The sequence below is a fragment of the Kwoniella europaea genome, chromosome 1 (assembly GCF_036810445.1).
Source record: "Kwoniella europaea PYCC6329 chromosome 1, complete sequence".
Classification (NCBI taxonomy): domain Eukaryota; kingdom Fungi; phylum Basidiomycota; class Tremellomycetes; order Tremellales; family Cryptococcaceae; genus Kwoniella; species Kwoniella europaea.
Window position 1 is genome coordinate 2,645,719 of NC_089487.1, and position 23,953 is coordinate 2,669,671.

Sequence of the window (23,953 nt, forward strand, 5' to 3'; positions counted from 1 at the left end):
CAGCTTGGTCATCTGTGACCTCTTGACTACCTCGACAACGGATGGGGAACTGCGATATAAGAGTACGGCGGTCATACTCACAATGACGATCGATACGTACGACATCCCTCCAGCCATCCTCACATCACGTGTATTCCCTGGGATTATCCCCTCGACTTCACATCATAATGTCTCATGGAACGATGATGGACAGTGTCTCTTCGTCACTAAGAAGGGCGTCAACATACTTGTGAGTATGCACTTCACAATTCCCGCCCGATTACTTACTGAAACTGAAGGGAATATGTAGACTCCTCACTTGACCACTACATTCGCACCCCCACCTACACTCGTCGACCCATCTCTATCACTTGAAAACCCCTCTTCTGCCATAAACAATGAGAAACGACGCGCAGCATCAGCAGCGTTCGTAGTGGATGATAACCTATCTGATGAAGATGGTTTAGATAATTATGATGAAACTCCCTTACCATCCAAAAATGGCGGAAAGGGTAAAGGGAAAGAAACGAAGGTGAGAAGACCGAGAAAAGGTGAAATCAAATTTTGGAATACAGGCGTAGAAGTCGATACTAGTAGGAAGAGAGATGAAGTCTACGGATGGGATGATGTAGGTGGTGAGTCTGTGGATCCATCTTCTCCTTAATTACATTGCAGCTGATTGATTGGAATTGGGCCTACGACAGATGAGATCACATCTGTGGTCAGTGAAAAGGAAATTACGACTAGACAAGCTATCTGGTCACCTTCCGGCTTAAGCGATCTTGGAGGGTGAGTCGGTTCTCCTCGGGGAAAGGATCTTATTTGAGAAGATCAAACGATCAGCTGATAGCTGTCCGAACTTCGTACAGATCGCTCCTTGTGGTTGTCAATAGTGCAATGCAAGTCTCAGTTTATGCGCCGAGGAATGACCCGTATACCAAACAATGGGATGAAGTGAGTGAACTTCTGTACTACTTTTCAGTTTCATGTTGTATAAGACATCACTAAAGCTGGTTCGTATCTCCACGCAGATAGCAGACTTGACATCGATAATCAGAGGCTCTTTACCGCCTGAAGCGTTATCAAATGGACTGAGTGTAGAAGGAATGTTGGAAATGCGCACTATTTGTAAGTTGTCTCTTGGCTTTCGACGAGAACGTGGAGACTGACCGAATGTGTTTATCAAAATACAGGTGCTCAATGGTCCTCGCACCTCCCATTACCGTCCATGATAGGTGTAGATGGTAGTCTACTAGCATTGAGTAATAGAGCTGGACGGATCTCATTTTGGAGGTGAGTTGAGATGCAATCTTTGGAAGTAGCGGCGAGCTCATTCAAAATACAGCTACGGGCTTGAAAAGAGGTTTCATCAAATTCAGTTTGTCCAGATATGTGAACAGGGGGGATGGGTCACGGATATGGCTTGGTCCAAGTGGAGGATACTGGATGATCAGACTTGTAAGCTAATCTCTAACGCGACTTGATAATGCCAAGTTGATTAATTCCTTATACTCAGGCGAAGCACACCTTGCGCTTGCTCTCACGAACGGCTCAGTAGAAGTCTTGATCGTGCAGCGGAGAGCGCAGATTGATCAGGCAGACCCTAAAAAATGGGCTCTAGAAATACAAGCTCCGATAGTAATGATAGATAGAGGTGATAAACGACATATAACGTCTATCAAATGGATTGACGTGAGTCATTAAAATGCCAAAGCAGGGACGTGAATGCTGATAGTCACTTTAGGATGCTCTGATATGGACCAAATCTGGGACTATACATATCTTCGCTCCGGAAGGAAATCAGACTGTCCACTGGAGTGGAACAGTATCCTTGAGGTTGGACAGAGTGGGGAACTGGGCAGGAGCAAATGGCTTAGGACCATGTATCGGTATGTCATCCAGCTGAGGAAAGCCTATGCTCAATCAGAGCTGATAATAGTCCTGCAGGTATAAATCGTATCAACCGTGATACGTTGATCATCGTCTTATCCTCTCTAACTACCCATATTCTTACCGATTTCACCACTTCACCAAAGCTGGCCCACCCTCACGACTCTCTCCGTGCTGCGCTTGCACTTCGAGATATGTTCGAAGATCATCTATCGACCGACCCGTTGATTAGAATCAGGTTCAGAACAGTACAATTGCAGCCTGAAGGATGGACGGCAAATACTGCTGGATGGACAAGTCTGGGCTGGGGCAGTGTAGGATCTTGGGTAACTGAGTGAGTCTTCTCATATACCCTTCAGTATATCCAAAGGAAAGGCTGACCCTGATTCTTGTGGGATTGTAGACCAACAAGTTTCCATAATCTCGATAATGCAACGGAAGGCAAAAGATCAGTGACATTCGTACTTGGGAATATGGGTAAAGCTGGTGCAGCACCCGATGAAACAGTCATAGCAGCTTTGCGTAGGGTATTAGCGGATCCTCCGAACTGTACGTGAATCTATGAACAGTATACACAAAATGCTCGTCAAGCTTAATTTATACCTCATAGTGTTAAATACGACCTCTGGCAAGGTGTTCATACCGTACCTCTTACACATCCTCAGTATGAAGGACTCAGAAACCCTAATGGAGGATCTGCTGAGCTTGACTTCTTCAACGTTGACTGCCGAGTCACAGGCACGTAAAGTTGATCAAGCAGGCCTGATTGATGGTTTCTGGAGTCAGAAACCATTGGATCAGCTTAGACTTGCATACGTTCTATCATCATGGTGCGAGGTAAGCTTCCGGACGAGGTCATTATATCCGTGATCTGAAGCTGACATCTCACAAATTGCAGAATCACTTCTCATCCGAAGCGACCGATTTTCAGCGAGTAGCAGCAACCGTATTACGGTCGATAACCACCCGTCTGATCGATGTTCTCTTGAAATGGGCAACAACCGCACTACAACCTCAAAGCCTGGGCAACCTGGATCGTCAATTCATATGCCAACTGCTCAAAACAGCCAACCAGCTGTCCGAGGAGCAAACTGACTCCAGCTTACTCAAGTTGGTCAAAGACATATCAAGCAAGCTTGATCAAATAGAAACACAGGATAATTCGGAAGAACCCTGCCCTGCATGTAAGACTGCAGTTGGGGCGGATGGTACATGTATCAAAGGGCATACATGGAGTGAGTAGTTCAATGGCAATTATCCCATGAGATGAAGAGCGACGACTAATATATGATGATAAACAATAGCACGATGCTCCATTACTCATCTCCTGATCACTCATCCACATTACAGAGTTTGTTCGACCTGTCCCGCCATTTCGCTTCTCCCAAAGAGACACCTGTCTATACCTATACCGGTTGATGAGCAAGGGAAGGACCATGACTACCAACGATTCATTCCTTCCCCTTCAACCGCAGTCGAAGAAGATAGCTTGATTCAGATAGCGCTGGAAGCTGCTATAGCGTGTTTGAATTGTGGTGGGAGGTGGCAGAGGGCTGTGTAATATCGTGATGTATCTTATTGTGTATCATTTTCATGATCATGGATGGAGGTACAGTCTGAAATGGCCGCGATTGAGGGCGACGCTATATGGATCTTGAGCACATTTCGCACCGATGACACCTGACGGCCGTTCGGGCTGGAGGCAAACAAGAAATTAGGCCGTAAGCTCTACAGCACAGGGACTTATCCACCTATCCGAAGCCGTGCAAATGCCTCGATCTTCTGATCATTGGCTAACAAGCATGATAAATGACTCGAACCTATGCATTACCATGGATTTGGTTTGCTACAAGGACAGTAGATGCGAAATGTTCCGAGTGGTGAATTAGTAGGATTGGTGATATCGGAATGATTCGCATCGACGCGGTAGATTTGTTTGGTTCCACTTGGACTTTGGATTTGGTTTTTCGGCTGTTCCAATCATTCCATCGTCATTTCATTCGTACTAACCTACTAAAAGAATGAAAAACAATGAAAAACCAAATCTCATCGTCGTACTTGGCACAGCTCATGACCTCAGATCTCATGGTGAAAGATAGATTATAAATTCATGTCATATGAGATGCAGTTGGAGCGGAAAGAATCGGAAAGATAAGCAGAGAGCTGAGATCGAGATGAGTATATAAAGGAAGATCTGCAGGAACTGATCTTAGATGTAATGTCATTCTTCATCGCAATCCTCACAATACTTCAGAATATAACATCTAATATATACTTTAGTAAATAACATAACCCACTGTTATAATGTCAGCATTGACGCTCCGATCATCAACTACCTTAGCGAGGTCCACCTTACTTTCCAAGCCATTATTATGTGGATGTTATTCTGCGTATCATCCTGTCGCATCGGGCAGTCGATCGCTCTCAATCTCAACTAGACGAGCCATCCGATCTCATGAGCCCAAGAAATCAAGTTTGGCTTTGAGACCTGAAATCAAACAAAGGGAAGAACGGGCTGAAGGTAAGATTGTAGGAGGAGAAGGTAAAGGTGTAGAAGGTCCTCATTATCAAGGTGAGTTGGAAACATTCGACAATCTATCTTGATGAGTCATTTTGGCTCATTGCATGCGTTTCGTATTTGTTTTTGGATAGATCAATCTACTGTTGCGAGTGATATATTGACAAATCAATCTACGACTGGAGCATGGACTTTGATGAATCCCATTTACACAGAGTCGGTATGTTACCTTTGTCTTTATGCTTACATTATCATTGAGAAGGTATGATGTGCTCATAAAGGGAATTTGGGGTTTTGTATCTTGTAGGAACTCGACACAGTCAAAGTAGTCGGTAGAGAACCTGTCACACTGGCCGATAAGAGTGTACACAAACTTGTCAAATTCCTTAGAAAGACCTTCGACTTCTTAACGGCATACAAAGATTACAAAGTACCTGAATCCATCTTACAACAAAACCCCATTCCGGTCGCTGAATTGAGAGCCAAGGGGTTATTGTTGAGCCATCATAAATGGTTATTCCGAATCATCCTTCTAGAATCAATCGCGGGTGTACCCGGTATGGTTGGCGGTACTTTACGACATCTCAGAAGTATGAGATTGTTGAGAAGGGATGGGGGTTGGATACATACTTTGTTGGAGGAAGCTGAGAACGAGAGGATGCACCTTTTGTGAGTCTCTGCTCCTCGACTACGTTATACTCTGACGTAGACGGAAAGCTAATTGATAATTGTATACAGAACTTTCATGACCATCGCTCAACCTACCATATTCACCCGAGCCCTCGTCCTAGCAGCCCAAGGAGTATTCTACAACGCCTTCTTCCTCACTTACCTCTTCTCCCCCAAGACCGCACATCGATTCGTAGGAGCGCTGGAGGAAGAGGCCGTCCGAACGTATTCACACTGTATCGACGATATCGAGAAAGGTCTGGTGCCCGAATGGAACGACGTGGCAGCACCTAGAATTGCCATTGACTACTGGCGATTACCCTCGGATGCGAAATTGCTCGATGTCATTAGGGCAGTAAGAGCCGATGAAGCTACTCATAGATTCGTTAATCACTCGTTGGCAAATCTGGACCAGAAGAAAGATTTCAATCCATTTGCTTTGGTTGAGGCGGATGCTGCGACTAGAGGTGGAAAGTGGGGGTGAGTCTAGTGTCTCTAAGTATCTCATTGAGGTAAGGAGCTGATTGGAATTGAATGGACGTAGCTTCACCAGGGAGGAGTCAGCAGAATTTGCAAGGGAGCAACAAAAGAAGTTGATGGAAGTTTCTCATCAGAAAAGAATCGAACATTGAATGAATTCCTCTGAAAATTCGTCGAATTTGGTCGCTTGTCGTACATCCGTTCATGATTTCGCTCCCGACGTACCCCGTCATCTCCACTTCTCCGCTATTACTTATAATTCTGTATATGTAAATGTATGTCCTGTTGGCATGTATATCAATCCTCCAATCAATAATCGGACTTGCTTATTGCGTATGCCATTGAGTAACGTACATAACCTTATAGCACATTGACGAATATCACGGTGATACATAGACCGTAACGCGGCCTTGCATAGTGCTTGGCCATGGTGACGTCACGTCGATCTTGTCGAGTAATCCCGAATTACACGGGCATATGTCTGTTTGGCCAGAGCCCATTCGAGTTTCTATATTTATCTGTCCTGTCGAAAGCCATCCACCTTTGGACGATCTCCATAAAGCTCTTCTTATCGTATATAAAGAGACAGGCTGCTCTCAGCCTTACTGCGTGACTCCTGATCTTCTCGCCATAGCTTCTTACTACCAGAATTTCACTCGCTTATCAAGATGTCCATTCCAACTCAAACGATCAAACATGCTACTATAGCAGGTGTGCAAGTTCCAGCGATGGCCATTGGTGAGCTTGCCTTCTATCTTGTCAAATCGCACCCATGCGGTCCAGGAGGGAGAAAGGCTGATGCTTCCATGTGCTGATGTGGACAGGTACGTGGTCATGGGGTGATAAGACCTGGGGATACAAGCCTGAACAATTACCTGATATCAAAGAAGCTTGGAAAACATCTGTCAAAGCCGGTCTGACATTCTATGATACAGCGTGAGCTCGCTTGTCCCTCTTCGTATATCAAGAGGACCTTGAGGGGACAGTGCTGACTGTGGTGTGGTGGATGATATAGAGAAGCGTATGGTAATGGGGAATCCGAGAAGATCATCGGACAGCTCATCCAGGAGAGTTCCGAAGAAGAGAAGCAGAAATTGTTCATCGCTACCAAATGTAAGTAGTTTACATTCGTACAAGAAAATCCATTTCAATTGTTACAAAAAGTCCAGTGCTGATTATAATTGCCCTTTGGGAACAGTCCTACCATTCCCTTTACCACATTCCTTATACTTATTTAACCCCCCTGTCGTCGAGCGACTACAAGCTTCCTTGAAGAGAATGGGCCTATCTTCAGTCGAACTATACCAAATCCACTCTTCTAGCGGATTAGGTTCCTTCGAATCGCTAGCTAACGGTTTGGCTCAATGCGTCAAAATGGGATTGTGTAAAGCTGTCGGAGTATCTAATTTCAGTAAAGATGAATTGTTAGTGGATTCCAACATTATTCGGCCGACATCTATTCTTACTTCAGCTGATCATCTGAATTTGGACATTTAGAGCCAAGTTCTCAGATCTTTTGGCGAAACACGATGTTAGATTGGCTTCTAACCAAATTGAATTTAACTTGCTTAGACAAGGTCCAGAGAAAAATGGGTTATTGGAGGAGATGAAAAAGAGGGAGATAGCTTGTTTGGCATGTGAGTGCGATCACCTTCGTCAATGTCATAATGAAAGTAGTATATATCCAGAGACTGATTTCTGGATTTGTATGTATTCTTTTTCGTAGACTCTCCACTCGCCATGGGCAGATTGACCGGGAAATATAACGCTTCGAACCCTATTCCAAGTGGTAGAAGGTGAATCACAAATTTCTTACACTACCCTTCCATGCCATTGTTAACCTTTGATCACATGGTATAGATTCAGCAACCAATACACTTGGGAACAACTAGCCCCTCTATTGGAATATATGAGAACGCTCTCTGAGAGATACGACGTATCCATATCAGCGATCGCTCTGAATTGGGTGATTGCAAAAGGTGCAATTCCCCTAGGTGGAGCAAGGAACGCCAAGCAGGCTGAACAGAACTCCAAGGCTTTGACATTTGAGTTGACTCCTGAGGAGGTCAGAGGGTTAAGTGAAAAGGGCTTCGATGGGAAAACGTAAGTGTAGCTTATCACTGGATATCGATATCGAAATAGGTCATCATGCTGATTTGTCGTCCTGTGTATGTCTAGAAACTGGTTCTGGCAACGCGGATAGTTGAGCACACTCGAATTGTGTACGTTGGATAGGTTGTTAAGGTTGTATTGCTTATATGAATCTGAAGCATGTATCACCAGTTCAATAGTAAACGATGCCAGAAAGTAGCTGATGTTATGGGTCGACTTTCTAAGTACTTTATCGCCGGAAAGTCATCTCGCTGACCCGTCCATCCATCCAACTATCCATCCGTCCATCCTCCTCTGGCCTGGCAAATCACACAGTAATTTGTCATGCATTCGTTTTGTTTGCTATTCCACAAGCAGATCGTTGTCTTCGTTGCAGATCCCTAAACCCGGACGGAGGGGTGATCGAGATAGGTAGACCTCGGAAGCTATACACGAACGCGCCTTTGGAAAGGACAACGCGCACTGCATATCAGCCTCAATAATTACCTTTTATGGACATTGCCACACTCAACATGAGACTGATATCATCTTTTCATCTGTTTTTACCGTACAAAGGAATTATTATACGGATTTGAAACCCTACCCTCGATTCTGATCAAACCTCGCTTTCGTATCCCACTCCACCTCTCCACTCTCCACTCTTCCAATCATTAGACACCGTACACCATAACACCATACAACCCCAAGAATCATCATCACAGCTTTTCATTGTCAGTTTCACGTCACGTAGTCTCGCTCACAGTCGATTTTATTTTTATCCGGCCGATAAGATTAAAATCAAACCATTAAATCATTGAATTCCTTAGATCCGAGAAAATAAATAAAATAGATAACGATCACATCACTTGATTGGATTGAATAAACCTAGCCCGTTCTCTCCCTTTCGCCCAATCCATCTAAATTCTCTCGGATCACACGCCTAGACACGTCTGTCGAATTCCGATAACACTCTAATCAGAAACACGAACGAATCCCATCTATCGTATCTCCGTTGATCAGACCGTGTGACGTGTACCTTGGTTATTTACTTTACTTTTTTTCCCCACACACGACTCTCTTTATCGAGTTTTACGATAACCTTTGGATCATCCCGCATCAATCGGCAATATTCCTTTTATTGATATAACTCAGGTCAACGTTGTAGACTACCATTTCGGTTAAATCTTTAGAATCTCTGAACGAGTCTCTTCGAACGCTCGAGATTACCGACCGACCTTTGCTTTATCAGTTACTTGGTCATCTCCTTACACGCACGCGAACCACGAGCCACGAGGAATACCACAAAGACACGTCGTGATTTTAGATTGATTTCGTCGTGAGTTATTTATGTGACACAGCCACAACCACGTCCACTTTCTTCCTTCCCCCTGCAATGTTTTCATCGATTTTCTGAACTGAAAGTGGAGGTGGTCCAGTTGGCTAATGAATATTTTTTCTGGTGATTTAGTTCAGATTCGGTTCGTCGTGAGTTATTTATGTGACACAGCCACAACCACGTCCACTTTCTTCCTTCCCCCTGCAATGTTTTCATCGATTTTCTGAACTGAAAGTGGAGGTGGTCCAGTTGGCTAATGAATATTTTTTCTGGTGATTTAGTTCAATGTCGGTTCATCTATAGTCATGACTACCCCTACACCTACCACGTCTTCCTTACCATTACCCAATAGTAACAGTAGCCTAGGACGCGTGTCACCCATCGATCCACTCGCTCAACAATCGCAATCTCCTTCCTTCAATCCCAACAGTTTCACCGGTCAACCCTCTTCCAATTACCCTCGTCCTCCCCCACCCCATACCAGTTCACCTGCCAACGGTAATGGTGTACGCCCACCACCTCACCAACAACCTATAGCAGGCCCCTCTCGTCCTCCTCCGCATCAACAACCCTCAAATCAGTTTCAGCAGCAGTATGCCGCTCTCAGTGGACTGCCAGGTCAACAAAGTACTGGCTCTACGACGCTGGACCCATCAATTCATGCCAGGCTGCTACTTGCTGCTCAACAGCAGGCGCAAGCTTCGGCCGCTGTGAATGGAACGAACGGAGGTGGAAATCAGAGACCACCTGGGATGCCTGATTTAGCTGCTATGGCGAGTAATATGCCTGGGAATAGAGAGGCGATCATGAAACAGGTGAGTTTTTAGGTTTGTTCTCGTGATAGGCCACCACTGATTCGTCACCGTGCATGTGCAGCTACAAGCTCTTCAGACCTCTCAAGCTCAGCGAGCTAGACACGCCTTAGCTCAACCTCAACCTGGATCTCAACCACCACCAGTGACTGGGACACCCGCCCCTCCTTCTGCACCTTCACCTGCCACCGCTACAGCTCCTTCACCTGCCAATCCTACCTCTCAACAATCCCAATTTAACCAACAACCAAATTCGCAATCCGCTCAAAACGCTCAACAAAACTTCTCACAGATAGATCAGTCTTTCCAGCAATTCCCCGCTAACGCCTCAGACCAACAGCCACAGCGAACCCAACAGCAAACGAATTTTGTCAATGGAACAGGATTTAATGTCCCGTCAGGACCGCAAGGGATGCCCCAGCAGCAAAGGGACTTTCTGCTCGCGCAAGGTGAGAAAATGCGAGCTGCTCAGCAATTGCAGATACAACGTAATCAGCAACAGCAACAGCAACAACAACAACAACAACAACAACAACAGTCACCTCCCACACCGACTGCAAACGAATCTCAAAATTTTCAACCTCAACCAACTCCAGCATCTCATCCTGGTAACCTTCCCATGCCTCCTAATCCTGCGGCTCAAGGCCCTACGAATCCTATACGCCCCCCAGGTCAACAGCTGTCCGGTGTTCGACCACCAGGAAACGTTGTGGCGCAACGACAAGGATTTATAGGTTCTCTAGCTGGATTCTACAAATCGGCGAATCAGCCATTACCCCAAGCGATCTTCAACGGTGAAAGAGACGGATCCTTCCAGTTAGGTGGGGCTTGGGTGGACGTTTTAGACTTGACGATGATCATTATGAGGCTAGGTGGAATAATGAATGTGAGTATTTGTACATCATACTCATCATGGAACTGACCACTGCTACTATTTCTAGGCCATGCAGCAAGGAACCGATCAGCCCTTCTGGCGAGGATTTCTACAACAGAGGAACATTCCCAACCCTCTACCTGAACCTGCTGTGATTCCTCAACCTTTGAATGCCGACCCGAACGCCCCTCCGCAGACCACCACCGATCCCGTCCAATACATCGTAAGCGCGTACATCGCTTGGCTTCAACCATTTGAACAGCACATGTCGAGACAACGACAACAATTTGCTCAAAGACAGCAAGCCATGGCCATGGGAAGACCTCCCAATGCTCAGCAGCCTGGAATGCCTCCCACGCCAACAATGAATGGGATCCCAGGGATGGGTCCAGGTCAACAGATGTTTGCAGCTCCGTCACCAGCCGGGTCAGTGCCTACTCCGACATCCATGATACCTCCTTCACCTGCCAATTCAATGTCATACATGCCTGGTATGGCATCTCCCATCACTCATGCGCCACCTTCGGAGACCAAACCCAGCGGAAGAGGAAGAGGACGTGGTCGAGGGAGGGGAAGAGGTAGAGGTAGAGGGCAATCTCATGATGTCTCGTCGAGAAATGTCCCTCCTCCTATACACACGGGACATAACGAATTCACCGCTCCTCCAACTTCCGCTGTAGTAGGAACACCCGAATCAGGACATAAACGGAAACGTGAGAAGAAGGATAAAGGTTCTCATTCGGCTGAAGTGAGTGGAATACGGGCCATTTCGAACATTCTTGCTGATAAGTAGTTCCCTCTCATAGAACTCCACGCCGTCCACTCCTGCCTCTGCACAAATCAGTCTTCCAGCCGTCAGTGCACCTATCGAAAGACCGCCTACCCCCAAACGAGCAAGATACAAAGTGGAATACAATCCTATCCACAAACCCCAGTCTAATCTCGGCGGATGGGAGAGAAATGCCGTAGCAGCGACGTTCGCGAAGAACTCTCTACATCAAGGTGCTAGATCGATACACGATTTAGCCATTGTCGATATGGAAGGTATTTTGATGAGTCTACGATCGAGATTGCCCCACGAATTGGGTTATGCCATCACAGTGCTATCGATGTTATCGATGTCTCATCCTGAAGAGAACGTCACCGGACTACCTCTGGTACACCTACAGGAGGTTTATCAAGAAATACTGGATCTGTTGAAAGAAGCTGCGTTCGGTGAAGACGGTTATGAAGTTTGGGAAAAGCAATATCAGCATGATGAATCCTCTACAACGTCCAGCAGTGACGATCTGAATCAAATGACTTTTCTCGAATTAGAACAACTAGGACGCGATTTCGATTTCTCATTTGACGATGATGAACACCTCGAAACTCCCAAACCGCCTAAGAATTCCACTGGCGGTCAAACCGATATCATCTTAGCTGGTATGAACCTGTTGAGGAATTTCTCAATGTATCATGAAAATCAAGAAGTCATGGCTTCCAATCCCGATACGTTCGAGTTATTAGCGTTATTGACAGATGCAAGATTATGTCGATTACCTGGTCAACCTCAAAAATATAATCGACCATTTTCGATCATTGAATTAGCGAGAGTACGACGAGATGCCATAAGCGTCCTAACAAATATTGGAACGTATATCAACTTGAAGAGTTACCCTATCAGGTCGACCATATCGATATTTAGACTATTATCCAGTTTCCTCAACTCAGGATTCGATAGTTTCTCAATTCGAGATCCGCTCTTTGGACCTTCCACCCTTATATCGCTCAACGAAGTGCGAGCGCCAGTGAACCATTCGTTAAATCGAGCGTTGGAAGCGTTCAGTAAGATCATGCTTAGTGACCATAACAGGGAAGTTATCGGGACCAAAATTCCCCCTCAGGAGATAATTAGATTATTCGAGAATTTGGTGAAGTTATTACCTATCACCAAAAGACAGTTGGAGGCTTTACATACGATTGAAGATTATCTTGGACTATACGAACAGTTATCATTATGTTTGTATTCCTTGGTATTTGCAGCTACCATCCAAACTCGAAATCAGATGCGAAATCAACCTGGCCTATTAGATATTCTACTTAGATTGATAATCGGTACGTCACTTCAACATAAAGATTTCAAGGCGAATCCATTTGGTATACTATCACGAAGACTTTGTGAGACATTGGGTATACTCAATGGGAATATCCAACCTAATGGGATGGCAGAGAGTCAAATTAGTTTTTCAGCAGGTGGGATAGATAGTAAGAATGGATATAAGTTTGATTCTAAGAAGATCACCAATGGATATCTTGCCAATAAACAATTGGAGATTCTGGAGATGCTGTGGAGAGTTAGGAATGTTGACGGGGCTGCTTTCAGAGAGTTGGAAGGGATGTGTTGGGGTGGTGAAGGTGGGGAATAATCTTCATATATCCTATAAGCAAATCCTCTGTCGGGGACGACTATATCATAAATTACATTTTCTTATAAGATCATACGGTACTTCTACCTTTTTGTAAGATCATATTTTAGGGTTTTGGTTTTACATTTACGATTACATTTTCATCGGTTTATCAACAACAAACGAGTACCTGTCGATTCGGCAGTAGGTATATATCTGTAATGCATAGAATGAAACGAGTGCGATAACCATAACAATACGAGTGAACAGAAAAAACGAATCAATCGCACAGAACACATTTGGCACAATCACAAATTATCTGTTGACACGATTGATGAATGCTTGCCCAACTAGTAAAAACCAATGTCACAATACTAGAATGTTCCCATATCAAGCAATTCCCAAAAGGTTAACATACAGCAATGGTACCAGTCCAAAAAGATATTTTACCTATGAGATATGATATGATATGATATAAACCTAACATATATACTTGAGGGAAACCCAACCGTAACTACATCGTAGGTGATATTCATTTATTCATGATAACTTTCACAGAAAGTTTCACACTCTCCATTTTCTCGAATTCTCCACCACGCTAAATAACGTCAAATACATCTCAAACCATCTTAGCAATCTTCACTCCACTTTCGATCCTTCTCTTCCTCAATCTCTCTTTCCTCCTTTCCCTTCTTTCCAAGTGCTTCTTGATCAGATCTGGGGAATTTATCAACCTCTCCAAGTGCCTTTTCTTCTTTTGGACCGAACATGTCTTTCCGCTACCGGCAGTAGCTGTAGCGGAAGACGTTGCCGATGAAGTAGCAGCTGAGGAGGACGTAGAAGACGAAGGATCGGAAGTTGCGATAGCCACTTGAGCGGCGATACTGGCTGATCGGGTCATAGTGGTTTGGACAGTCACAGTAGTCTGAGTGGTACCGTCTTGTGAAACTGAGGTGGAAGTTGCGGACTCGGAAGAAGTAGCCACCGTAGTAGATGGTTGCGAATCACCAAAGGCACCTGACGCTGCGGCCGAAGAAGCGGAAGAGGCAGAAGCTGATACCGAAGAAGCCGAAGCTGAAGTTGAGGTTGCAGCTGATACGTTTCCACCGACGGCGGCAAACAAGTCGGTTTGAGCACCATTGATAAATCCATATTCGTTGTTGTCTAAATCAGTCAATGAATACACAATCAGTATCAACTTCAAGAGACATTGGCTACACGGTTTCTTGTCAAAAGAAGCCAACTCACAGAAAGGAGGATCGTATTCTCCTTGAGGATTATTATTCCTCTCTGCCTGATACCAATAATGAGGCTGTTTAGCACCTACAGTACAGTTGGATGTGTCCGTAGGGTAATTACACTTGTTTGCGGTTTTAGCTAAGGTTCATTGATGATCAGTAAGGTATCATTATCATTATCATGATGATGATGATGATGATTGACTTACGAGATGGTAAAGGAGTTATACCAGTTGCATCCGTGATATTACATCTATACCCAAGGAAATAATTCTGTTCACTTCCTGCATCTGCGGCATGGATCCATCCCCACATACAATGACAACCTCCTTCGGGACATGGTGGGAGGTCAGAGGGAATTTGGAAATCGACATGTTTGAACCATGGACAAGTATAGTTGACCGAAATTACAGTGAAATCTTCAGGTTGGATCTTCTTGACATCTGATTCATAAGCTATGGCAATTCCACATCCTTTCACGTCCTTTGGATCAGGTGAAGCCCATTGATCTGAAGTGTGCATTGCACCAATCCCACCGGTTGCACCATCCCCATCACAAGCGTAGATACCAGTTTGTTGATAATCGTTTTGACCATAGCTTGTTAAAGCCTTGTTGCAAGCTACTTGACCGTGGTATGTCCCACCGGAAGGGAGGTTCATGATCTTTCCGTCGGCAGGGGGTTTGTCGATGTACCCGTGGAACCACCATTCGCTGAATGGGAGATGCATCAATGGGAGGACAGGTTCAGATTGATTAGGGTCATTGGGATCCCATCTAAGTGGATTAAAAGCATTATCAGTATGGGTACCACCATATCGACGTAGAATCATAAGGTCTGTGCGAATGACTCAACTCACCCATACATCCCTTCGTCCCATAAAGCAATATGAGCATTTACTGATACCACAGACGCAACGAGGGCCAAGCACAGCTGAGAGACTCGCATGTTGTTGAGATGTAAAGCGTGAGATTCAAGTCGAAAGATATTGGTTTGGGTGATTTGTCAATTCGTTTGGGAGTTTTTGTTTATTGGACTGGACCGAGTTGAAAGAGTGTGTGTGGCTTTGTGAGCGTAAAGAACGTGAATTGAAATTGACTATCGATGGGATCAACCCTTGACGTTTATGGCGGTACTACTCGCTACGAAGATGAAGAGAAAAGTGAGGTCAGTATCGATGACGATGTTGAGGATGGGGGATGATATACGGATAGACATGGAAGGGTGGGATATGATATGGTCAGATGTGCGCTGAATATATCAGTGTGATCGTATGAGTAACAATAAGACAAGACGGACTCACTGCTAAGCTTGGTTCAACCAAGTAGAACTTGCTGATATCTTTACGAAGCAGTGATTGTGTGGTCGTGAGTGTGTGCCTTTGTTCGATGAAACGCTTGGACCAAAGGTACCAGATGAAAAGGTGAACAGAGCTCAGCTAAGTCCGTTTGTGTTGTGTTCGTTGAAAGGGATCCGTGCGACCAGCGGACAGAGAACAAGAACAAGCGATGATTGCGTCAAGCAATGAAATGGGTCAACGAAAGAAAGAGAAGAAGAAGAAGAAGAGGAAGAAGAATAACATATCATCCTTATTTCAATGCTTATCTTTGCTAACCGTAGCATATCATACCTGACAAGTATACCTTTAAAAAGACACCTCGTACTCTCGTAGACGCGTATTTTTAGCTTCATCGAAATCACTCTACCCGCATACTAACCTGAACCCGAGGTAAAAATCTTTGGTAACACTTGTTCCATGTTTCACACATGGTTCGGATTAATTGTTAAAATGACGGAATGACGGAATCAGGGGTAATTGACACTGTTTCATCCAAGACATCCGTGCAGCGTGGCGTGGGGCTCGTGTCAGTAAGCATATCAGCACTGCTGAGATACAGTGCTGTATACATACATGAAGCGAGATCTATTGGCCATGCATGCAGCTGGTTCCCTCTATAACGCCTGGAAGTTGATAGAATGTAATTTCCTTCTCCTCTCATTCTCATCTTCCTTTTTCTCCCTCTCGTTCAGATATAGTACAACTAATCCCAATAACACGGTAGTCCCAAATACACTGACTCCCACCCATGGTACCCAGTCACCCGGTTTGAGGTATAATGACGATTTCCATTCTTTCGATCGGTTCTTTACTGGTGCAATGCTCGTCTGCTGCCTTTTCGATACGTTGAACAAGGCACGCCCTGACCTTGATATCAAGGATCGATCGGTATCTCCTTCTGAACTGACAGGGTATGGTGGATTGATAATAATCTGTGAATTTGGTATGAGAGATTCCAAATATGTGAAATGTTCTCCTGGTGACAGGGAAGTACCAATGAAGAGTTTCTGAGCATAAAAGTCAAATATCAATATTTGGTCTTGTTCTTTCGCTTGCCAGGGGAATCTAAACACTCACCTCGACATAGTTGTTTGTCCTCCCCAATCCGAAATACGCATACGGTGTATGTAATGAATGATACCCCGTCTGAGGTAGCTGGGCGACTGTGCAAGAAGTTTATCAGCTATCTTGTGCCGGAACCTGCCATGGATGGCTGACTTACCTTGCTGTGCAACCCGATGACCCGTTGTGTCGAGTACTGTAAACTTGTAGCTTGCACCCGAGTAACTGACACCAAGAGGCTATACCACGAGTCAGCTGTCCTGTTTGCCCTCAACGGGAGAAATCAGCTTACGCTATATGATTTTCCACCGTCTGTAGGCTCGCATTTCCCTTCGCATGCTCCATTCAGTACTATTCAGTCACACCAGCTGTCAGCTGACCATATCTCAATGGAGTAGCCTCAGGCAGCTTACCTTGTGCCTTGAGGAAGAAAGCATCGTGATAGAAATTGTTCTGTATGAACGTTACTTTCTGTCCTGATTGTGAGCCAGATCGCTGGACGAGGATATCCAAAGAACCCTGAGTGATACAAGAGAGATGATCAGTAAATATTACCTCAAGGTTCTCACGTTGAAATTTAGTTTGCGTGGGAGAGGTTGTGCAAACTCACATCATCATCAACGTCTATCCAGCTCGCACCTTCCGCATCGTATATGCCATCTAAAGCAGCCCATGATTTCCCGCTTCCAACTTTAAACCCCCTTGTCGTACCCTTCACACCACACCCCGGTATATTTTTCCCACAAGGTGTATTGACCAGAATCTTCACCTGGTTGACCTCCTTATCACCCAATATACCATTCCCACCTTTGATACTCGTATGGACCGTCAAGAGTAGATCCGGGAACCCATCTACATTATAATCTCCCGATCGGAGTGGTAATGGGATATCAGGCCGGTTCGGCGGATGTAGAAGTAATCCAGCCGAAGAATCAACATCTTCCTCGAGGGATAATAAAGTCGATAACGGTATTGATGTGAAATCCTAATGAGGTAGAGTGGTATATACGATAAGTTCCTGTAAACACTTTTGGAGCTATGGTTAACAACAAGTGAACTTACAGGATCAGAAGAATCAAAAGAGAATTGAAATTCCTCATCGGCCAGACAAAGATCACCCCATCCACGGCATTTCAGTTTCCCTTCTTTGGTCATTTGAGAACCTTCTGTCGAACAGACGGGAACTTGCTTGTTATATGCTATATTTATATTGCATTCCGTTCCTATACCTGTAGATTTGGAATGTTGTTTACATGTCGGGAAGATGATATCTATCGAACCATCTCGGTCTACTCGCAGCAGCCAAATGGCGATTCAGAAATAGACTAATTGAGCGTGGTGTAGAGCTAAGATGACTTACTCATATCTGCGAAAGACGGCAGTCCGCTTCCTCTAGGTAAATCGTATGATTTCGAAAGAACGTAGCCGGATGATCCGCGATTCAGCCATATCTGAATCGAATGATGGGTTGATTTGGGTTCTGAGCAGTGCAAAACCAAGTCTACATATAATCAAGTCTGATTAGCTGAACCTGTCGGTGGGGACATTCGAAAAGTAGCCAACCAGGTAAGCAGTCCCCGTCGATATCTATAAAAGCACTACTATGTGGATTTGCCAAAGTACATGCTTGGTCTGGAGATGATAGGGGAGTTGACCTCCTGCGAGAACAATATCCCTTAGCATCCTCATGGAGCTTCTGGAGTGCGAAAAGAAAGACGATATGTTCATGATACTTACAGTGAGAATCCTGTACCGTTATTCAACCAAGTTCTCAATACCCCTCCTTCCACTTCTTCATCAGCTGCTAAACCGATCAGAGAAGGTCGGAGGGAATTGTCCGCATCGAATATTATAGGTTGGGCGGGTATGGAAGAATCAAGTTTCCAAGGTGATTTTTCTACAATTTACAAGTATATTAGCTGCGTCTTCAGTCTCTCTTGATGTGGAATAGTTGGAGAACACATAAGGTAAAAGGGAGAATGAGTCTTACGAAATCCACCATTTTCACCACCACCCAAAAATACTTCCATACCCAATTTGTCCTGCTTGTTCTCCCACCAATGTCCATCATCTTCTTGTACATACATCACCAGTAGGTCTAGGTGTCCATCATGGTTGTAATCCCCTGGAACTATGTTGGATACTGTCGAAGAGAGAGTGAGGGTATGTGAGGGGATATAAGTGAATTTGTCTATGGATCAAACACAGTACGATATGCGTCAGATCTTGCATTGAGAATAAGTCTGTCTCCGAGAAGGTGATCTCACCTTTATCCCATAGTTGTACTGTTATAGTCTTTCCATCCTGGCTCAGCGTGAACAAGTCCAATCTACCAATTGGTACAACCAGATATCAGCTTTTGGCAATGTCGTGGTACATTGCCAGTCAAGAAAAGACAGATTCCCACTTCTGATCACCATCCCAATCCCCTACACCCATGACCCTCCCTCTTACATCTTCCAATCCCAATGACCCAGCATCAATGAACGCTTCGTCTCTAAACCTCTTCTCTTTGAATGGCCAGATTGCCTGAACACCTGGAGAGGACAGTGCCAGATAGAGCAAGGCTAGGTAAGCTAGCGATGTAGAAAGAATCATCTGTCCATGGGATCCTCCTTATGGATGATTGAGAATATGTCGACCGATTGATGCATCAAGGCCCAAGGTCAATGAATCTTAGACCTTGACGATTCACAACTCGACAGCGGAGAGCTGTTGTGATGTTGACGAGTTTGCCAATATTACGTAAATCGAAATATTGATCCGGTTAACCGGAAAATAAAGACAGTGATCCATCAAAGGGTTGAAGAGAGATGATCTTCTATCTTCTGCTTTGTGTCCCTACACAAGGGCTCATCGTCGAGCTACTTGTCATCTTCTCAATACCCTATCCTCCTCCGCATCTCCCAACCTCAAATCAACCATCGAAATGCCCTCCTCAAACCGGATCATCTACCCTGGAGAATCACCCTCCGAATCATCTTCCCTCGCCAACCCCTTACCGGGTCGAGCACTGAGGGTGAACCAGATCGATTCGGACGATCTGGACAGCGCATTAGTAGGGATGTTGAGCGATAAGCTATCAAGCTCATTGAACAATTTCAAAGTAAGCTTCCCACCACGCTTTGCTGTTCAAGAGCTCATCATTCTCGGTTGGGTCGTAGTCAACTTTCTCGGATGGGTTCAAACCTGAATTAGAACTTGTCATTAAACTTGTAATATTCAAATATGGAATATGGTCCAGTATCAGAGCATCTCCAGGAGCGAAGCTACAGAATCTAAAGATGATATCTGATAAGACGAGTAATCGTATGTTCATTTAACCTCTCGAAAATCAACAAAGCTGATGTATCTATCTGTTTGCTAGCTACGAAACGACTATTATTGCTATATCTACTATTGCATCCACCGATCTTTCCAAGCTACCTGATCAATCGCCTGAAGAATTATGGATTATCGAACCAATGGTCTGATTTACCTAATCACGATTATCGTAAGAAGTTTTGGAAGGTCTTAAAGAGGATGGAGAGTGTAAGTAAGATCTGGGAATTGATAGGTTGGTTAGGGTTTTTATGGGATGGCAAGTAAGTTCAATTCAAACCGTCATTCTGAGATTACGTTTCGGGATAGGTAGGAACCAAGCTGACATCGAATGGCTTTGCTCGTCAAGATACCCCTCATTACTTATGAGAATATTACGACTTAGACTCGTTCCTTCTCAATTGCACTTGACTAGATTGGTTTCGTACGAGTTTATGAATAGACAATTGGTATGGAGTACTTTTACCGTAAGTATATACCAATTTAATCCCACCAGATATATCAGCTAAATCTATATCATCTCAATAGGAATTTTTGATGTTCTCCATACCACTCCTTCCACCTCTTCCATCATTCCTCAATCCTTTGACCCAACTGTCCCACCTCAAATCGATACTGTCCCCACCTCAGACTATAGACTACACTTCCCTCCACATCTCAGCCTCATCCAAGGAGCCAGTTGAACCTAAAGGTATATATGGTAACTTGCCTAAATCGACATGTGCGATATGTTATTCACGTAACTCGACACAACCCGTACCTTTATCTTCATCTTCTACTGGGTCCAATCTGAACTTGCCTCCTATCGAGGGTGCAGGTACAGGTGGATTCGGACATGAAGATGATGAAGAAGATAACAGAATATTTATATCTTCTCAAACGGATTGTGTGGGCGGATGTAGATGGTGTTATTACTGTATTGGAGGGGAGCTGTATAACCATTATGAGAGGATGAATGCGAAAGGAGGCAAGACCAAGAAGAAGAAGGAAGAATTAGATAAGCAGAAGGAGGAAAGGGATATAGGAACGATAAATCGACAAGAGGAAGACGACGAAGACAAATGGGATTGTGTTAGATGTGGAGGGAAGGTCAGTAGAGCTTGGAGAGTGGGTGCTGAAGAGGGTGTAGACTCGTGAAGAAGTTGTGGTTGTATGTCTACATTGTCACTATCTCAAAGCTATTCAGATCATTTAAGCAGCTACCACTAGATTGTCTTGCTTGTATGCTATGGGATTATTTGCACATGCATATGCATGGTTTTCATGGATATCGATTGTTCTGTATCATCGTGACTTGGAAATCTGCACTTGACGATTTCCTCCACTTTGGCGTCCAGTCCAGTCAATGTTACAAAGTGGAGGACGTTCACTTGAACCTCCCTCCTGTTGAACCTACAATCGATCACAGTCATACAGGTATGACAAAGCATATCCAAAATAAGCTGATGACCCACTGAAGCCATAGCCTCCTAGAGCGACCATGTCAACACGCCCATCACCAATCCCAATCCCAATATCATCTCTCCTCCCTCCCTGCTCGTCTTCCTCCTCCTCGTCACACCCAGCATCTCAAGCATATTTACCTTCCCCATCCTACATCTCAGGTCCCTTACCGCCCACTTCACCCTTACACCTCGCGTTGAATTACCTCAAACTAACCGATAAGAGACCATACGAGCCATTTCAACAACCGCCAAATGACCAGGATCCTAAGGGTAAAGGAAAGAAGAAGATCAAGGATGATGAAGTACAACCGATAGATCTGAGGAGTAAAGAAAGAGTTTTGATTATCACTGGATCGAAATGGAATTACGTAGATGATATACAGGAAGAGGGTGAAGATACTTTTAGGAGTGTTTCGGGGAAGTGGGAGGTTCTGAAGAGATTGAAAAGGATTGATATTAGGTATGTTGACCATCGTTTCCTCGTTTGGAAATAGCCTTGTGACTGAGATTTGTCCTTCGGTTTTAGATCATGTCCTACTCCATCTCACCTCCAACTTCTCCTAACCCTTTTGACAGAATCTGACTCCCGTCTACCATTTTCCTCCACATCCATCAAGACCGCTCAACCGCAATACCTCGAATCAACACCCTCAGTAGTGATCCTATGGGATATAGCCGGGATGTTCATGAGTGAACAAAGTTTGGACGAGAACGAACCTCCACCCAAAGATGAAGGCATGCCGGGGGGAGAGGATGAGCATGTATTTATGCAGCAAGAGAATGGGCGGAAATTTAGGTCTGAGTAAGTCAATAAGTTGAATGTGCGCGGTAAAGGTAAATCGGACTAATGCAATGTACAGAGTTTGCCTCCCAGATTACATGAGTCTGCTGGCTGCTACTAGAGCTGCGGTCGACCATTTGAATACATTACATCCATCGTGAGTGTCATATACGGTTGCATATACCTGAAGCTATCTCGTATGAATCGTCACCACTTATCCAGATAATCTGCAGCAAACCTCCATCATCTAGACAACATTGTGCTAACCAACTGCTGATTTCACCCAGCGATCCTCCTGTCCAACTGATAGTACTCGAACCTTCCTTGAACGCCTTGTCCTCCCTCCCTATACTCCCACCACTATCATCAGAGAACGAAGATCCAAAGATGCCCAAGTCCGCTCGAGAACGTGTAGTGCTTTTGGTCGATGGGGCTAGGTGGATATTCGGGAAGGACAGTATAGGAATGATCCATCAGATATGTAGGTGGATCCAATCTTTTTGATCGACTGGACGGAAATTGTCCTGCTGATGGTCATGAGTCTGGATATAGCTGGTGATCGAGATACTACTTCGTATTTTTGTTTCACCTTGGATAAGGACAGGGAGAAAGATCAGGATAAGAGTTATCGGATCAGAAAGAAGAGATGTCCTAAGGCGGATTATAGTGATCCTGAATGGCAGGGTGAGGAGAAGATGATGGGCTGGAAATGGGAATGGATTGGGTCGTAAATTGATTATCTCCATTTGAATTGATGTTGCCATAAAGGGGAGTTTATGTATGTTGTATATCCGACTGCGATGCTCCGCTAGGCAGATTTGCCGGTGCGATCGATTGTTTACCGCTATTGGAATGTATTATTGCCTTTCTATTCGTATCGAATTGATCAGGACGAGGGTGAAGTGACATTTCTCGAATGTCCATTTTCGACCTACTCATCATCCCTTCCTGGCACCCCACCATCCTTTACCATAACTAACCCTAATCTCCTCACCTTTCCCGACCCCGCACTTCAGACTCCAAATTTCCATCCTCAATTCACCACTCTCTCCGCTCCCCAGCCTAAATTCTGCATTGGGTCCTGTGATACCTGGTAATCCTCGATAATCATTAACAAACCTAGCTGCGTTGCCCATCCTGGCTGCGTCGACGCCTATGGAAACATGCATTCCAGGAAACGGATTTCGAATGTCGGAAGATGAAAGGCGGAGTAGAGATAAATCATAATCGCTTGAGGAATGCTCATCCTCCTGTTCCGGTAAAACTTGATCGAGATCATCAGGGATGATAGTGGAATGGATCATACCTATATAAGGTATGATCAATTCACCACCTTTTATCTTGCTCTTAGCGAATAGTCCACATTGTCCCTTTGCTGGATGTCCATCTCGGTCTATACGTTTGATATGCACGTTCGAAGGGTGTTTGATGGGTTTGATATGGAATGTTTTGCTATTTGTGTTGGCATTTGGGGATATCAGAGGGATGAGCTGGGGAGGGAATGTGGGAGGTAGACGGGGTTTGGTGAGGTAGGTGATTCCTTCTGGCCAATTGGGTGGTGAAAGGGTATCATGGCCTTTTGCATGAACCATTGAGGTGTTGCGTGAGGAGCTGTTCAGACTGGTGAAGCTTCGGCTGAGAATTTATGTCCAAGCTATTTCTAACTTACTTGTTCATCTTAAAGTGAGCAGCTCAAGGTTTCATGTCCCGTCGGAGATGTAATGACCTGAGC

At 44.7% G+C, this 23,953-nt stretch overlaps 9 protein-coding genes across 9 annotated transcripts; 6 read left to right on the plus strand and 3 right to left on the minus strand.

Annotated features, from left to right (window-relative positions):
• Positions 1–82: 82 nt before the first annotated feature.
• V865_000988 (uncharacterized protein) lies at positions 83–3,430 on the plus strand (the record flags this gene model as incomplete). Its single annotated transcript, XM_066224815.1, has 14 exons — positions 83–229; positions 290–614; positions 684–768; positions 849–933; positions 1,011–1,107; positions 1,173–1,272; positions 1,325–1,437; positions 1,496–1,671; positions 1,724–1,868; positions 1,927–2,203; positions 2,273–2,418; positions 2,480–2,706; positions 2,768–3,104; positions 3,174–3,430. 14 exons carry the CDS (start codon positions 83–85, stop codon positions 3,428–3,430), a joined length of 2,517 nt encoding a protein of 838 aa, XP_066080912.1.
• A 743-nt stretch (positions 3,431–4,173) lies between these two features.
• V865_000989 (uncharacterized protein) lies at positions 4,174–5,688 on the plus strand (the record flags this gene model as incomplete). Its single annotated transcript, XM_066224816.1, has 5 exons — positions 4,174–4,441; positions 4,522–4,607; positions 4,695–5,056; positions 5,126–5,536; positions 5,601–5,688. 5 exons carry the CDS (start codon positions 4,174–4,176, stop codon positions 5,686–5,688), a joined length of 1,215 nt encoding a protein of 404 aa, XP_066080913.1.
• A 516-nt stretch (positions 5,689–6,204) lies between these two features.
• V865_000990 (uncharacterized protein) lies at positions 6,205–7,739 on the plus strand (the record flags this gene model as incomplete). Its single annotated transcript, XM_066224817.1, has 8 exons — positions 6,205–6,274; positions 6,361–6,472; positions 6,552–6,649; positions 6,735–6,960; positions 7,034–7,173; positions 7,263–7,332; positions 7,397–7,639; positions 7,715–7,739. The coding sequence occupies 8 exons, from the start codon at positions 6,205–6,207 to the stop codon at positions 7,737–7,739; spliced, it is 984 nt and encodes a 327-aa protein (XP_066080914.1).
• A 1,529-nt stretch (positions 7,740–9,268) lies between these two features.
• V865_000991 (uncharacterized protein) lies at positions 9,269–13,057 on the plus strand (the record flags this gene model as incomplete). The annotated part of the gene is made up of 4 exons (XM_066224818.1): positions 9,269–9,778; positions 9,840–10,661; positions 10,717–11,397; positions 11,456–13,057. The coding sequence occupies 4 exons, from the start codon at positions 9,269–9,271 to the stop codon at positions 13,055–13,057; spliced, it is 3,615 nt and encodes a 1,204-aa protein (XP_066080915.1).
• Positions 13,058–13,655: 598 nt separating this feature from the next.
• V865_000992 (uncharacterized protein) lies at positions 13,656–15,221 on the minus strand (the record flags this gene model as incomplete). Its single annotated transcript, XM_066224819.1, has 4 exons — positions 13,656–14,200; positions 14,285–14,413; positions 14,484–15,049; positions 15,133–15,221. The coding sequence occupies 4 exons, from the start codon at positions 15,219–15,221 to the stop codon at positions 13,656–13,658; spliced, it is 1,329 nt and encodes a 442-aa protein (XP_066080916.1).
• Positions 15,222–16,226: 1,005 nt separating this feature from the next.
• V865_000993 (uncharacterized protein) lies at positions 16,227–19,272 on the minus strand (the record flags this gene model as incomplete). The annotated part of the gene is made up of 13 exons (XM_066224820.1): positions 16,227–16,619; positions 16,690–16,775; positions 16,835–16,913; positions 16,967–17,025; positions 17,088–17,193; positions 17,285–17,659; positions 17,737–17,963; positions 18,035–18,175; positions 18,238–18,332; positions 18,412–18,571; positions 18,665–18,865; positions 18,942–19,003; positions 19,082–19,272. 13 exons carry the CDS (start codon positions 19,270–19,272, stop codon positions 16,227–16,229), a joined length of 2,175 nt encoding a protein of 724 aa, XP_066080917.1.
• Positions 19,273–19,603: 331 nt separating this feature from the next.
• On the plus strand, positions 19,604–21,132 carry V865_000994 (uncharacterized protein; the record flags this gene model as incomplete). The annotated part of the gene is made up of 5 exons (XM_066224821.1): positions 19,604–19,780; positions 19,839–19,983; positions 20,042–20,258; positions 20,345–20,462; positions 20,524–21,132. 5 exons carry the CDS (start codon positions 19,604–19,606, stop codon positions 21,130–21,132), a joined length of 1,266 nt encoding a protein of 421 aa, XP_066080918.1.
• A 343-nt stretch (positions 21,133–21,475) lies between these two features.
• On the plus strand, positions 21,476–22,952 carry V865_000995 (uncharacterized protein; the record flags this gene model as incomplete). The annotated part of the gene is made up of 5 exons (XM_066224822.1): positions 21,476–21,900; positions 21,967–22,242; positions 22,301–22,378; positions 22,509–22,702; positions 22,774–22,952. 5 exons carry the CDS (start codon positions 21,476–21,478, stop codon positions 22,950–22,952), a joined length of 1,152 nt encoding a protein of 383 aa, XP_066080919.1.
• Positions 22,953–23,159: 207 nt separating this feature from the next.
• On the minus strand, positions 23,160–23,813 carry V865_000996 (uncharacterized protein; the record flags this gene model as incomplete). The annotated part of the gene is made up of 1 exon (XM_066224823.1): positions 23,160–23,813. One exon carries the CDS (start codon positions 23,811–23,813, stop codon positions 23,160–23,162), a length of 654 nt encoding a protein of 217 aa, XP_066080920.1.
• Positions 23,814–23,953: the final 140 nt, after the last annotated feature.